General features: G+C 42.5%; 1 protein-coding gene across 1 annotated transcript; it reads left to right on the forward strand.

Annotated features, from left to right (window-relative positions):
• The first annotated feature begins 2057 nt into the window (after positions 1-2057).
• Positions 2058-15184, forward strand: LOC143301334 (mediator of RNA polymerase II transcription subunit 18-like). Its single transcript, XM_076615551.1, has 6 exons — positions 2058-2412; positions 5717-5795; positions 6985-7107; positions 8070-8148; positions 11533-11672; positions 12822-15184. Exons 1-6 carry the CDS (start codon positions 2226-2228, stop codon positions 12862-12864), a joined length of 651 nt encoding a protein of 216 aa, XP_076471666.1. The 5' UTR covers positions 2058-2225; the 3' UTR covers positions 12865-15184.
• Positions 15185-16694: the final 1510 nt, after the last annotated feature.

A 16694-nucleotide genomic window follows, 5' to 3' on the forward strand; every position in this document is an offset into this window, starting at 1 on the left:
AATGAATTGGTGATCCAGGTACGACTGTTCCCAGATCGCCTACACACTCTAAAAGATATCACCTGCTCTTCTGTGTATGTGTGTGTGTGTGCCGCAGTGTGTGTGTGTGTGTGTGTGTGTGTGTGTGTGTGTGTGTGTGTGCCGCAGTGTGTGTGTGTGTGTGTGTGTGTGTGCGCTGTGTGTGTGTGTGTGTGTGTGTGCCGCAGTGTGTGTGTGTGTGTGTGTGTGTGTGTGTGTGTGTGTGTGTGTGTGATCAAAGACTAGGCGAAGCGGACCTGATCGACACCACAGGAAGACTCACTTCCAGGCTGACGTAACCAGACCACGGACCTATACAGTGATCTGGAGAAGGTCCAAGTGGTTAGATCACAGACCTATGCAGTTCTTTTTTCTTTTTTTTTTAATAATAACAAAAAATATAACAAAAACTTATAAAAATATATATATAAAAAACAAAAAACAACTAAATCCATGATCTCCAAATCTGAAAGCTTACCGAGCAAGCTGACCAAAAGGTCAAGATCAAGGTCATGGCGTTGGTGGTGGAAGAATGTGATTCAGTCTTTGGCTGGTTCTTGACGACCTGGCGGTACTCCTCAGCGCAATGGCGTGCAACAGGGCTGTGTACAGGTTGGCTCATGTGTCACCATTGCGGCCGGCCTTTGGCTTTTGGTCGGCAGTCCGAGCCTCCGCCGCCCTGTGCTGCAGACGAAAGGAGAAACTTGTTTCTTTTTCTTCTTCTACCCCTCAGCCTTCCTATAATGTCCGTCGGTCGTCGCCGACCTTTACTGACATTTTAGGGAACCGTACAGCACTTGGTGAGTCAGTGGAGAAAAAGGGGGGAAGAGAGAGAAAGCCTAAAATTAGATGTATATATTTTTTTAATCAATGGGTTTGGGGGCGGGGGTGGGGAGGTGCGACCGCTAACACCCCCTAGCCCCCCCACCCCACAACCCGCACCTCCCACCCCACCCCCGGGCACATCAGCCAGGGGGTCCCGGTCCCCACACCAGAGGGGGGTCTGAGGGGGATCTCAGCTCGGTACCTTCGATGTGATAGCCCTGAGAGAGGGAAACAGGGTCAGTGGTGTCGGTTGGGAGGGAGTCCCATTCGGTGGTGGAAAGATAAATTTCTGTAGTCTGTTCGACAGGAAATTCATTTGTACTGTTTGGGGTGAAGGCGTCTGGTGGCGCGGAGTGGCATCGGTCGGAGGACAGCGCATCTCACGTATATCATATCCAGTTAACTGTGTAGGCCTGTGATCTAACCACACATGCATCCAGTTAAGAGTAAGTCTTGATAAAGTATGAGTGCAGACACACACACACACACACACACACACACACACACACACACACACACACACACACACACACACACACACACACAAAAGGGTATCTTCGACCTGTATTTGGTCAATCTTGAACCGTGGTTGGGGTTAAAGCAGCCAATCATAGCCGAGTGGCTAAAGCGGCGCTGGCAGTGACTTTCATAATCTGATGGTCCCTCATGGTTCCCGGTCACGGCGCCTGGTGGGTGAAAGGTGGCGATTTCTCCGATCCCCCAGTTCAACACATGTGCAGACTGGACTGATCTGCTAGTGCCTGAACCCCCTTCGTCAGTGTGCCGGTAATACTGGCGCATACAGAAGATCAAATGCGCACGTTAAAGATCCCGTGATACATGTCAGCGTTCGGTGGGTAATGGAAACAAAAACATACTCGACATGCACCCTAACGAAAACGGTGCATGACTGCCTACACACACACACACACACACACACACACACACACACACACACACACAGAGTACAAGCATCACGCGCATGTATTCCCCTCCCATATGGGAGCGGGAAAGTTGGGAAGCTATGAGGGTGGTGACGATAGAGAAACAGCTGGAAGAAATAAAAGATATTTTACCAAAATCTCGGTTTTAAATGCGTCCAGTGAATATGCAGATGCAGGGGGAACAACCGAGACATTTCGTATCACATGAGAGCTTGAATTACCTCCCTGAAGAAAAAGAACAAAGTTGGACAGAAACCGGATGTGCTCTTCAGATGACGAAGTGCAGCGTTGGTTTTGAAAAATCAAAATGGTTGACAGCGCTCTTCCGTAAATACTTCTCGTCGCTCTTTGTTCAAACGCAGGCCAAATTTTGAAAGCAGTTTGAAATCCTAATCAAGGGTTTATTATACCAAGAGACAGGGTATATAAATCAGAAACATGGAAAGTGCAGCAACGTCATTTACAACAGCATTTCGCAACACGGCGCCTTTCCAAGAGTACCTTCTTCAGGGCAGTATTTTGGACCAACACTGCGAAGTTTTACTTCACAGGTTGCGTGGTCTCTGCGACAATGCCGACTCAACTCCACAACCGTTCAACGACTATGAAGCAGTGTATCAGTTGAGTGAGTAGACTGCACGTTAGTTTAGCGACTCAATCTGTAGCAAATTTGTACCCTCAAATAGAGTCGAAAAACACTGGGTTTCATCCCTGCACAAATATTGCCATCCCTGATTTTAGATTGCTAAAAAGTAAAATAGAATTTTTACTGTATTTCCTTGGATGGCACAATATTCAATACTAAATATCAGTACAGGAGGGGTGTTGGAGCCGAATGTTTGTTATCACTGAGTGCGTGGAGGTGGGAGCAGGTGTGGAAATTTTGCCTCCAGTAAGTTCATTTCATTTCACCCCTTTGATGCTCAGGGTCAACTGTCTGACTATTATTGGCATTTGGGGTTGCTAACTGGTGTTATAAAAAAAAAAAAGAAAGGCTGCTGGGGTTTTAAATGTGTGCTGCCACCTCTGCCTGAAGGTGGCAGAGGACTGGGCACAGACCACATCCTCGGGAAGGACGTTCCAGTCACAGACTGTCATTGGAAAGAACGGCCTGAGTCTGCGATCTGTTCTGCCCACAATATGGGCAAAAGTGTGGGAATGTGCCCTCCTCGCTCTTGATGGCTGGTGTTGTAGGAGATCACACGTTGCTTTCATGGCTCCCTTGGTGATCTTATTGAGAGCACACAGACGGGCAGATTTTCTGCGACACTGGAGAGTCAGCCACTGCAAGAGCTCCATCATTTCAGAGACACTGGCCATCCTCTGGTATCGGTTCAGCACAAAACGAACAGCTCTGCACTGTATACCACCTCCAGTCTGTCGATGTCCCTCTGTGCTGTGGGACCCCAGACGGAGCTTGCGTATTCCAGTATGGGTTTTATCAGTGACACTGATTTGTACACCATTGATTGGTGATAATTGGCGCTCTTTTGAGGTTACGTCTGAGGAAGCCAAGGGTCCTGTCAGCTGAAGTAATAATATTATACGTATGAATGTCAAATTTTGTATTGCTGTGGATGGTAACTCCTAGATATTTTGCGGAGGGCACTATCTTAAGAGGCTGTCCTTGCAGGGAGTAGGTTGAGACACTGGGGGAGCGCTTGTTGGTGCAGGTCAGAATTGCACATTTATCCAGATGAAACCGCATCTCCCAATCCTCCTCCCACCTCTCAAGCTCAAGGAGATCTTCCCTCAGGATGTCATGGTCTTCAGGGGCGAGGATGAGCTTATAGATGATTGTATCATCGGCAAAGAGGTGCATGCGCGACTGCACTCTACTTGGCAGATCGTTTATGTAGATCAGGAATAGGCACAGTCCTAATACTGATCCTTGGGTAACTCCTGATCTAACTGCCGTGTAGGATGATCTCACTGTATCCACCACCATTGACTGCCGCTGGTCCCGCAGGAAGCTGGCCACCCAGGAATTAATGGACCCGCGGATGCCGTAGTGACTAAGTTTAGTTGAAAATCTTCATGAAAAATGAAGACAGACAGCAAGAGCAATGTGAAGTTTACTGTATACGTTCATTTTAAATATCATTAAGTTTTTTTAGAGTAAGCTCAGGTATTTAGTTTTGAAATTGTGGTGTTCACTTGACAAGGCAAAGATGGCTGACACCGCAAGTGAGTAGAGTTGCGATAGACGTCAGGTTGCAAAGTTGGCGAAGTTTTCTGAGAGCATCAGACTGCTCCACAATGTAAAACACTGCACTTTACACATGGAATAACTGGTGGGTGCATTTTCCAAGACTTTTTCTGACTGCACTTATCTTCGAACTAATGTTGACTTTCTACTCGACGGGCTTAGTAGCCGAGTGGTTAAAGCGTTGGACTTTCAATCTGAGGGTCCCGGGTTTGAATCTTGGTAACGGCGCCTGGTGGGTAAAGGGTGGAGATGTTCCCAATCTCCCAGGTAAATATATGTGCAGACCTGCTAGTGCCTGAACCCCCTTTGTGTGTATATGCAAGCAGAAGATCAAATACGCACGTTAAAGATCCTGTAATTCATGTCAGGGTTTGGTGGGTTATGAAAACAAGAACATACCCAGCATGCACATCCCCAGAAAACGGAGTATGGCTGCCTACATGGCGGGGTAAAAATGGTCATATATGAATATATGTAAAAGCCCACTCATGTACATATGAGAGAAGTTGCTGCCCACAAAAGAAGAAGACGACTTTCTACTCTGTAGTACACTGTTGTGAGGGTTAAAACTTAATCTGTAAGAAGGGCTGAAGTCATCTTCAAAGATTTACAGATCAAATGACAAGCATCAAGAGTAACAGGTATTAAATATGTATATTAATATATTGCACTTATAGATCTATATATATTACTCAGATTTTCTGGACAAAAACTTTTCAGAAAACTGAGTTATGTTTTTAAATGGTGCATGCAAGAGGCAAGATATTGCATATCAGTTAACAGTAGTGATTCCTGAATAAGTTTCGAGTCTAAGACTGCAGCAAATTAAGGAGCATAGTTGGTAATGGTTCTTTTAACTTGCACACACTTCACACAACATGAATGAAGTTTTGAAGGCTAGCACTTCCCACATTTGACTACAGTTTTGTTGTTGTTGTGTATGTGTGTGTGTGTGTGTTTTGCTTTGTTTCAAGCCAACCTACATCTGCTTTATACATTAAACATGATTACCACCCAGTGCTCCATGCTGTCTGTAGTGATGTTGCTTTTGTTACAGCATGGCAAAACATCAGAATTTGTCAAGCAAGCAACACTGTTGTGATGTGACTGTGAAGTACATAGAGTGTAACAGCAAAGACAAAGCTCTACAATGTGGCTTATGTAAACATTATTTTCATGCTGCTTGTCATGGTATCAGTGATGCAACCTGTAAGGTCTTGAAAATGAAACCTGTGGAATTTGTGTGTGTGTAAATCTATCCCCATTTTCACTGCGAATTCACTGGCAGAAGCCCTGCAGCATGAGTTCTGTTTCCCTGTTTAGTGTTCAGATAATGTGCACATCACAGTGATTACAAATGACTCCCAAATGACTCTCAATATATTAACTTCAGCAAAATGTAACTTTTCTCAAAAAGTTTTGAACTCTGTCCATCCCCACCCAACTCATCTTCTCTTTTCATCTCAGTCTCTGTGTCTGTCTGTCTGTCTCTCTCACTCTCTTGTTCCTCCCAAGCGTATTTTATTAGTCAACAACTAGCTATTGAATTCTCTTACAGAAAATCCTTTTCTCAATCAGTCATTTTAAACTGAAATCTGTGTAGAACTTGTTGATGGAAGCTTTGCAAACTGATATAATCATGTTCCTTTCAGAACAATTTGTGACAGTGTGTGGACATTGAATACTGTCTGGAAAAAAACAAACAACTTTACATTTTCAGAGAACAACCTGTCCACCCAACAGAGCCAGTACATTCTGTTCCGAGTGCGAGAGGCATTAGATGACAAAGAAGCACCCTGGTATGTTATCAGTTTGAATCTCACTATTCTTAGAGGGAGACAAACAGACAGACACACATGCAAGCACACACACACACACACACACACACACACACACACACAGAGAGAGAATATGTGCATGTACTTTACTTGCATAATGTGTGTAATTCAAATGTTAATCATTCATTTTTATACCAGTATATGGGTTACTTTTTTCAGTTAGGTGCTTGTTCCAAGCTAGAATGATTGTGGTTTTACCTGGCATCTAGTAAAATCCAGTAGAGTTTTATGTAGTGTGTGCAGGTTTAAATCCACTTCTAAATTTGGCATGTGCTTTATAAAGAAGAAAAAAGGGTTGGAATCTAATCAGGGCTGTGCTTCTTGTTAATGCAGTTGGCCATGAAACCAAACTTTTGAAGGCAACTCATTGTTTTGTTGAGACTGAAGATCATACACCTTGAGACTTTATTGATTCTCACAGCTTTAGATCTATTTTCAGTTCATATGTCACTGCATTGTGAATAGTGCTCAGAATGAATAAAAACGTTGACATTTCTTGCTAGGGTAAGATGATTTGTAGGAAAGAAGGCAGAAGAACATTTGATACACAGTCTATTTCCTTCTGTTCTTCGCGCAAGGTTTTGCCAACTTTGTTCCTCTGATTTGGGATCCAGCAGTCAACAATGTTTTCTCAGAATGATAGTATTGTGACCATGGGATTTGTTGTCATGAATACCAGTTGACCACTATCATTAAAACAGATCTATTTTTATATATATTTTTTATGATTTAACGGTTTGCTGGTGGCCCAACTGCACATTTGATAGAAAAGATATTTTATTTTGAAAAAAGGTAATGTGAAATATATTACTATTTGTGGTGATCAGTACAGGAATTGTCTGACCTGAACCCATTGTGTATTTCATGCGTGAGTTTATAACAGTATATAAAACAATGATACATAATGAACTTTGTTTCCTTTTTAACCTCATTTTCCAATCATTCGTTGGATTGTTTTACTATCAAGGTATTTTGATTTATGCTGCTGGTAAAATTAGGAAACAAATGGTTAAATGATGCACATATTTGTTGCAGTTTCATCTGTTACATGATGTTTTAATTCATTTTGGTGGAACATAAAGTTTACAATCAACTGAATGAGGCAACAGGTCATGAAGTGATGCATACATATCGGATGTGTGTGTTGCAGCTACATTCGTTACCTTGGTCAAGCGGAGGTGGGAGACAAGAATCGTCACACGTTAGTGCGTGCCTGCTATGATGTTGCTTGCTCCAACAACGTCCGTGAATTCCTCAATGAGCTGGGATTCAAGTGAGTCATATCTCTGTTAGGACTATTGTGATCATAAATGTATAACAACAAATATCAAGGTTACATGGGATTACTTGTCCCACATATTCATTGACAGTGAGGGCATTATACATTGCTATCTATTTCATGGAAAGACAACTAAGGCAAAAGAACATGAGTTATTCCTGCTGATTTAAAAATTAGAACAAAACTGAAAATGCAGCCCAGGTGGTTGGGATGGATGGCGGATTGGATGCACATTCTCCTACATTTAATGTAGATCAACATCAAAGTTTCAAAATTCCCCCATTTTCATCACTGCTTTCTGGCTTTGATAGATAGTAACCAGGGCAACAACAACAACAACAAAAAGAATATCAGTATTTCATCTATTTAGGGTTATTTTCTTTCATATTATTATTAATTGAATTACTGCAATTAGTTAATGTGGTGATCTACAAACTGTATGAGTTGATCCAAATCACATTTTTATGCTCACCTTCAAAAACTGCTGAAATTGCTAATTTGTGCTGCACACTCTTAGTCACATCGGATCAGCATTTCACTGATATCCAAACAGCTTATAGGTATACTTCTTATCTGGCGAACCTTATATCTATTCCTGTCTTTTCCAGGACTTTACTGCTTAGAGATATTAAAAAGATAAATGTAGCTGTGTGAATCATATGCAGAACAACTCCCACAGTAACAGAAAGATGGCTGATGTTGACTGGAATTGTCAATGTGTTCATTCAGTACGATCATTAAAATATTTATATGTATGCAATAAACACATTGATGGTATAGTTAGTGTTGTTACCTTTCCTTGGTCTTTGCCATGACTAACAATAGTAATACATGCTTGGTTGAATTTTTGATTTTTTCATGATTTCAAATTTTGATTTGTGATTTCCTTTTCATTTTATGTCTAATGTGTGACCTTACCATATCTTTTTTTTTCTTCTTTTTTTTTTCTTCCCTAGGCTGGACCACGAGTATGTCTCCAGAGGCTTTGTTTTCCACAAAGGACGCATGAAGGCCATGGTGTCGAAAATCTACAGGGTAAATACAGCCTTGTTTTCCTTCCATCAACGTTATATCCATAGAAAATCCAATGTAACTGAGACAACAACAAAAAGAAACCAATGTGATTTAATTAAAACTGGCACTGTGGACTTGCAGTCGTTAAGTGCATGGTGCTGTTAATGTCAAAACCTTTTGCTAGCCTTACAGAACTGTTTTCCATGTCATGACATTTTCCACTTTGATATCAACTGTGTTTCAATAATTACAGGGTTTTGGTTCGTGATTGGTCATTGACACATATAAACTTGAAATAAGCCATTGATGTGGCAGCTAGTCAGTCACATGATTCACTGATTTTTTTCCCCCACAGTCATTCATGTTAATAGGGTTTTTGCAAATTTCTCTTATTCTCCTACAAACTTTTGTGATTGCAGTTTCAAACTCAGAAAGAAAAAAAACGATATTGCAGTTCAACACTGAGGTAACAAACATTATCAAGGATGGATATATCATAATAATATGGAACCAGGTAATGAAATGAACAATGTTTACACAAAACATTATAATGATTATTACTTGGTATTATGAACTGCTGCAGAACACAGTGCCAGTTTTTCTTTTACTTTTGCGCCAGTCTTCTCGATCGAGGATGGTTTCGAATTCAATACATGTAGAACATTTGAACGTAAGAAATCCTCCTACTTACTGTGAAATAAGTTGCATAATGTCAAGAAAGATTTAGAGTGTTCAGAACAGATGCAGCATGTTCCATTCAGCAAACCAGTCATCTGGAGGGTCTAAATCTGAGAGATTTCTGTAGTGTTCATATGACATAGGCAACCTATGTCTGCGCGTTCATTTCGTTGATGTTGTGCTGTGTTGGCTTTGGTGATGTGCCACAGTGTGGACCTTTTGAGTAAAATCGAGATTCAGTTAAGATTTGTACAAGCGCATTTTTATGTGCGTGACTTTTTATTTTGTCCAGCAGTCATACTTTTCGGTATGTGTTCATGTTTCCATAACCTAACTTACTCGTACTGACATGAAGCACATATTTAAAGCCCCCCCCCCTTTTTTTTCCTTTTTGCGTGTATTCACAAGAAGGGAATTAAACAGGCCTGTACATTATGCTGGTATGGTACTTGAGGAAATTTTAGAGACATTTTGCTACTTGAAGATTTGGATTTTCATAGAGCAGAGGCAACCACTTGCCTAAACAATAGTATTAGACTGATGCATGTGACGATGACATTGTCAATCTGGTGTCTTTCATGTCATGAGACTTTCTTTCGTCCCTTTTGTTACACTGTTTTATGCCTACAAGACATATCTTTCACATCCAATTTTCATTAGCAATTCACGGTTAATATCTAAAGGGAAACAGCCTATTTTCTTGCTCCCTATCTTCTAGAATGTTTGAAGATTGTTTACATCCCTTGGACTTGTACGGTCTGCGCTGTGTGACTCTTTGGCAGTGGGAAATTCCAGAGTCACTTGCACAGACAGTTGGTCAAAATAGTATTGTCTGACAAAGAATAAAGATCAATCACAGCTCATTTTTCGAAGGTTTACAACCTTAGAAGTGGCTCAGGAAATACTGAAAGATATGGGGAAGAAAGCCTGTGTAGTGGTGAGGGTGATGATTCAGGTGCAACAGTCACAACTGAATGTAACAGTGATGTAAGTTTTGTGCCTGAGACTGATCAGTCTGTATCCATAGCATGCTAGGATAAGGTGACAGTGAACATGAACCAGTTGGGACCACAAGCACTGTCGCTCTACATGTGTAGCTGGGAAAGGGAAGGGGGAGGAGGAGAGGTAGGCAGGTGTTGTGATAAATGAAATGTGCATTTTTCTGGGTATTGTGGTGTATGAGGTTTTGGATAAAGTGATGTGTGTGAAGATTTTTGTGTGTCTGAACATACTTTTGTGTTTGACTGGATGTCTGTGTTGGTTCTTGGATGCTAGTTTTTCATTTTATCTTCATGGTTTACTCGTTGGGTTTTGCACTGTTCAGCATGATTGAGCATGTTTTACATGGAAAGGCACAATATAAATTGGATAATTATTATTATTGTTGTTGTTCTTGTTGTTGTATCGTTGGCTGGGCTGTTAACAGCAGTGATGAGGGATAGGCGTGGTGTGCTGTGTGTCTGATAGTTGGCTGGGCTGTTAACAGCAGTGATGAGGGATAGGCATGGTGTGCTGTGGGTCTGATGGTTGGCTGGGCTGTTAACAGCAGTGATGAGGGATACATGTGGTGTGCTGTGGGTCTGATGGTTGGCTGGGCTGTTAACAGCAGTGATGAGGGATAGGCATGGTGTGCTGTGGGTCTGATGGTTGGCTGGGCTGTTAACAGCAGTGATGAGGGATAGGCATGGTGTGCTGTGGGTCTGATAGTTGGCTGGGCTGTTAACAGCAGTGATGAGGGATACATGTGGTGTGCTGTGGGTCTGATAGTTGGCTGGGCTGTTAACAGCAGTAATGAGGGATAGGCATGGTGTGCTGTGGGTCTGATAGTTGGCTGGGCTGTTAACAGCAGTGATGAGGGATACATGTGGTGTGCTGTGGGTCTGATAGTTGGCTGGGCTGTTAACAGCAGTAATGAGGGATAGGAATGGTGTGCTGTGGGTCTGATAGTTGGCTGGGCTGTTAACAGCAGTGATGAGGGATACATGTGGTGTGCTGTGTGTCTGATGGTTGGCTGGGCTGTTAACAGCAGTGATGAGGGATAGGCATGGTGTGCTGTGGGTCTGATGGTTGGCTGGGCTGTTAACAGCAGTGATGAGGGATACGTGTGGTGTGCTGTGTGTCTGATAGTTGGCTGGGCTGTTAACAGCAGTGATGAGGGATACGTGTGGTGTGCTGTGGGTCTGATAGTTGGCTGGGCTGTTAATAGCAGTGATGAGGGATAGGCATGGTGTGCTGTGTGTCTGATAGTTGGCTGGGCTGTTAACAGCAGTGATGAGGGATAGGCATGGTGTGCTGTGGGTCTGATAGTTGGCTGGGCTGTTAACAGCAGTGATGAGGGATACATGTGGTGTGCTGTGGGTCTGATAGTTGGCTGGGCTGTTAACAGCAGTGATGAGGGATAGGCATGGTGTGCTGTGGGTCTGATAGTTGGCTGGGCTGTTAACAGCAGTGATGAGGGATACATGTGGTGTGCTGTGGGTCTGATGGTTGGCTGGGCTGTTAACAGCAGTGATGAGGGATAGGCATGGTGTGCTGTGGGTCTGATAGTTGGCTGGGCTGTTAACAGCAGTGATGAGGGATACATGTGGTGTGCTGTGGGTCTGATGGTTGGCTGGGCTGTTAACAGCAGTGATGAGGGATAGGCATGGTGTGCTGTGGGTCTGATAGTTGGCTGGGCTGTTAACAGCAGTGATGAGGGATACGTGTGGTGTGCTGTGGGTCTGACAGATGCAGCAGCCAGGAAAGACAGACCAGAACTTGCTGGAGCCGATCTCTCAGTCACACCTGGTGGAGCTGAGCGTGGTGGCACCACTGGGCCAAGACTCCATCGGCGACGACATGAAGAACTTCGCAGAGCAGCTCAAACCGTATCCTTGTACAACGATGTGCTGGTTCTGTTGAAGAGTTTGTGAATGCTAAGTTTCAGTTGTGAAACTTAACACAAACAAAATGTCTGATGACACCAGTATGAGTGACAGGACATTAAACAAAATTCCTCCTCTTCCCATGTGATTGTTACTTTCTTTATTCATAGGTTGCAGATAACACTGTTCTTTCTGTACTGAAAAAAACCAGCTTGATTAGTCCTCATTGTTTTATTCAACTCCCCTATTAAGAAAACCTGTGGATCAAACAAACAGTAAGCTTTGTGTTTTGCTGGTTATTGGTTTGTGCCCCAGTAGAGGAGCGTCATGATGGTGGGTGGTCAGAGTGTTGGGGTATCTGCCCTGCACGTCTTGACAGGTCCAGGTTTGAATCTTGGCTGCACCTTTGTGAGTTAAGGGTGTGGAGGTTTGAGACGTTTCCCGAGACTGTGTGCAAGAACCTGCAACACCCTTTGTGCTTCCCTGCATGCAGAAGATCAAACACACACAATAAAGATCCTGTAATCCAGGTTAGTGTTTTTGGTAGGCTGTGGAAACGTGTAAGCATCCCAAAAAATTGAGTATGGGTGCCTAGAGAGCAAGAAAAAAGTGATGCATCTTGAAAGCGGTGATGCAGAAATGCTTTATACAGAATAACCTTGTTGTTTGGTAAAGAGAAACAGAACAGCAGAACAAACGTAGACAATTTCTCAGCACTGAAACATCTGACCATAAGTAGGTAACTATTTGTAACAAGTGGCTATGAAAGCATTGCACATGTTCTCTTTTAACATTATTATAGAAATAATAAACTGTTTTGAAAGACACAGACAGATGGAAAGACATGAACATTTAACACTGCACACATCACATTGGACATTCATGAAACACATTGTCATATATTTTCACCTTGAAAGTAGAACATTTAACATTGCACATTATATTGGACATTCATGATACACATTGTCATATATTTCCCCCTTGACGTTACTTTAAAATAGATAATTTTAGAAAATGTGGTCATGGGTAGTTGCAACCCATGAATGAATTTGTATCCATTTGAGATGTTTGGCTGTTTTTGTTGTTGGCCTTGACAGTGCTCCCCAGTAAGCTGTCATATTTGTTTCCATTCCATCCTTGACGAATGAACAGATTGGTTGTGCTGGAGAAATTTGACCACAGACGACTGCCTTGAGCAAGGCATGAAAGAAGATTGTGTGTGGAAATGAGTGTCTGTGTGTGTGCGTGCATGTGTGGGTGAATAACAGTGCAGGTATGAAATATAGGTGTGCATAATTATGATTGGTGTGAATGAAAGGAAAGAGTGACCATGGAAAAAAATGTGTGAGGCACATTTGCTTGGATATCGGTAAAGCTGTAGGTGATTCTGTATGTCTCCACATTCATGTCCATACATTGACTAGGCCTGTGTTTCCCCCCATGCTGATGTCCTCCTCCTGTGAGCTGGTTTCCATGCTGTGTAGTCAGGTGTGTTGCAGTGATGAACTGTGCAGGCCGTCACAAGGATTCCACCTGACCCCCCAATTTCTCCGCAAGGTCCACTGCATCAGGTGTTGTTGTTTTATTGCAGTGATTACTTCTGTATCTCCCCAGTGTTAATGTCCAGTTTTTATGCTGTGGATAGATCTGTATTCCCCAATGTTAATGTCCAGTTTTTATGCTATTAATAGGTCTGTATTCCCCTATGTTAATGTCCAGTTTTTATGCCATGGATAGGCCTGTATTCCCCCTTGTTAATGTCCAGTTTTTATGCTGTGGATAGGTCTGTATCTCCCCAGTGTTAATATCCAGTTTTTATGCTATTAATAGGTCTGTATTCCCCAATGTTAATGTCCAGTTTTTATGCTGTGGATAGGTCTGTATCTCCCCAATGTTAATATCCAGTTTTTATGCTATGAATAGGTCTGTGTTCCCCCATGTTAATGTCCAGTTTTTATGCTGTGGATAGGTCTGTAGAGGTGTATTCTGTCATGTTACGCCAAGACCTTTGATCCACTTTGAGGGTTGTTACTACCATGAAACAGATCTGCTGTTAGTGTTAAAAAAAAAGTTCAGTTTGCAGTTTTGAAATCCGCTGTCACTGTGTGGGAGGGGGGGGGGGGGGAATGAAAAAAAGACAGTTTGGTTTTGCAGTATCAAAATCTGCTGTCACTTAAATTAAAAAGACAAATCAGTTTTTCAGTATAAAATTCTCTGTCATTTTCTGAAATGACAGCTCTTTTTCCAGCATGACATTAAGGTGCCAGCCATACCAAACCACACTGTGTGGTGCAAAGTACTCTGTGAAAACATTCTCTTAGCTGAAGGATAGTTCAGTGACATGTATGTGGACAGTATCACTTCAGAGAACCACTGATTTGGTTTGTCAAGCACTTGCTAGTTTACTTTATGGTCAGAAATAAAAAGTGTTGTGGCCTGATTATGAATGGTGTTCAGGGCAAGTGACTGAACTAAAGTCACAATACTCAAGGTCAGCCATTTGTATTTTGAGAAAAAAGAAATGGTTAGTTTCAAAATAATGTTTGTTTGCAGTTCAACCTTAAGGTTTTATTCATAGATGAAAAGGTATCCTCACACCAAAATATCATCCCTGTTTGTGACTTCAGAAAATTGTTAGCACGTCTTCGCTGTCTTGGTTACCAATTACTATAAATGGGACGATGCAAAGGGTAGAAAGGAAAAAAAGATAGTGTTCTTGGAAATGGATTTCAGGGTTGGCACCTGAGTATACAAGCTGTAGCTTTCTAAAATGACAGCTGAATTTACAGTAACTAAAGTCGATGTGGGCAGTTTGAGTTATACGCTCTTATATTCAAAAGTGGACTGAAGGGTTTGGTTGGTTCAGATCTGGGGCTTACACCAGTTGTTTCCCTTGGCCTTTTGGATCATGGACAAAGCATGTGGTCATGGGGGCAAAAGCTCACTGACAATGTTTGGCAAAGCAGTGCTTTTGTGAGGGAGGGCTGTTCAAGGTTTTTTGGTTGGTTTTTGTTGTTGTTTTTTTCTGGGGGGTTTTATGCTAATTCAATCATTTTGTAACATTTCCATGACTTCTGCATTGTCAGTGAGATTTTGTTAGGTCCCATTTTAGCCATGGTGATTTGTTTTTTGTTCCAGCTGCAGATCACTTAACCATACCATACTGTGACCCACAGGGCAGGGATCTGACTCCTGTTCTATGCAAACTGCAACCTTCCTTACATGGAGAAAATGAAAGTGGGTGCAACTCTCGACCTCTTTCAGTACATAGACCTAAGGGAGGTTACCAGCTGCACCTACTTTCATTTTCTCCACAGAAGTGGGGAAGTAGTTTGCACAGGACAGGATTCCAACCTGGAGTTTGCACCAGTGGGTCACTGTATGTCAGATGAGAAATGATTTTAGGGGGAAAATCATTTTTGCCATCTTGATCATGTGAAAATGTGTCATCACCTTTCCAGGGAGCAGTGAGGAAATAAATGGAAGCCTGAATGGATGTGAATTGTCTTTGTTGCAATTGAAATAAGAAATTTACTATAGGGAGGAACAGCCATTTTATAAAAATTGGACTTAATATACGCATTCGCCTTTCTTAGTCTTTTTTATTTCATTTATTGTTTAATGAAAGAAAGACAGTGCAAAACATCTGAACTTTTGGAAAAGCTTTAATTCAACATTCAAAATGACAAAAATTTGTATAATTATCACACGAAAAATGGAGGAAGGCCAATGCACCCCTGTATATATATATACACCAAGTCATCTTTGTGAATGGGTCGTTCCTCCCCCCCCCACCCACCCCCCGCAGTAAATCTCAATTTTAAACCCTGCCGTCTATCCAGACATGGCAGGTGAAGGACTAGCACCCATACCACTACTGAAAATAGCAACTGATGTTCAGAAAATGAAGGATGGACAGGAGAAAGATGAATGTGAAGTGGACCAGCTTGAAAACTAGTGCTTGTGTTTAGGATCATTCTCTCTCACACGCATGCACGTACACACACATGTACACTCGCGCCCCATCTTGAAATAACATTTTTGCGCTGACACATGCACACACCATTCACGCAGAGTTTTCAAGCTGGTGAACTTTCCACTTGCACCAATGTCCTGCTTACCTTTTTCAAAACTTTTTCACAAACTTTTGGGAGTGGAGGGATGTGGTGGTGCTGGGCAGGGAATCCAGTGACGGGGGCGGTGAAGTCACTTTGGGTGGTGATCAGTAGTGCCTGTTGTGATCCACTTGTGAAGTCACTGGGTGGTGATCAGTAGTGCCTGTTGTGATCCACTTGTGAAGTCACTTTGGGTGGTGATCAGTAGTGCCTGTTGTGATCCACTATACACAGGACACCACCTACTACAACCCCCATTTACTGAAGACAGTGGTGGCTTGGTTATGGAGCTAGAGCATCGCCCCATGAGTGGAGACAGTTCCTCCAACAACAGCCCCCACCCCTAGCCCCTGTGTGAATCTGCTGATGCCAAAGACTGACAAGAAGTCACTACAGTTGTGGATTGGGGGAGGGGAGGGGGGAATCACCAAAAATGGGGTCACATTGAGGGCACAGCACAAAAGGCCATACATATTTGGAACAGTTTATCAATGGTCCCAAGTGTAGCATTGTCTGATTCATTTACATCAACATTTCGCTAGTGATTATAAATTCAGTCAATCAAATTTGATGGGCAAAGTAAAAACAAGAGCAGTCCATACTTCAGTATGTCCCCTTCAAATGCTGCTGGCACTGTCAGAACATGACTGAAGGCCCACAATCCATACTTTGGTGTATTTCCTCTTCAAATGCTGCTGGCACTGTCAGAACATGACTGAAGGCCCACAATCCATACTTTGGTGTATTTCCTCTTCAAATGCTGCTGGCACTGTCAGAACATGACTGAAGGCCCACAATCCATACTTTGGTGTATTTCCTCTTCAAATGCTGCAAACACTGTGCAGAGTATGGACTCCAGAAGTTGCCCGCACTGCACAGGTCCGTCAACTAGGGGTTAGCATCTCAACTG

Source organism: Babylonia areolata, chromosome 27, assembly GCF_041734735.1.
Source record: "Babylonia areolata isolate BAREFJ2019XMU chromosome 27, ASM4173473v1, whole genome shotgun sequence".
In the NCBI taxonomy this organism is placed as follows: domain Eukaryota; kingdom Metazoa; phylum Mollusca; class Gastropoda; order Neogastropoda; family Buccinidae; genus Babylonia; species Babylonia areolata.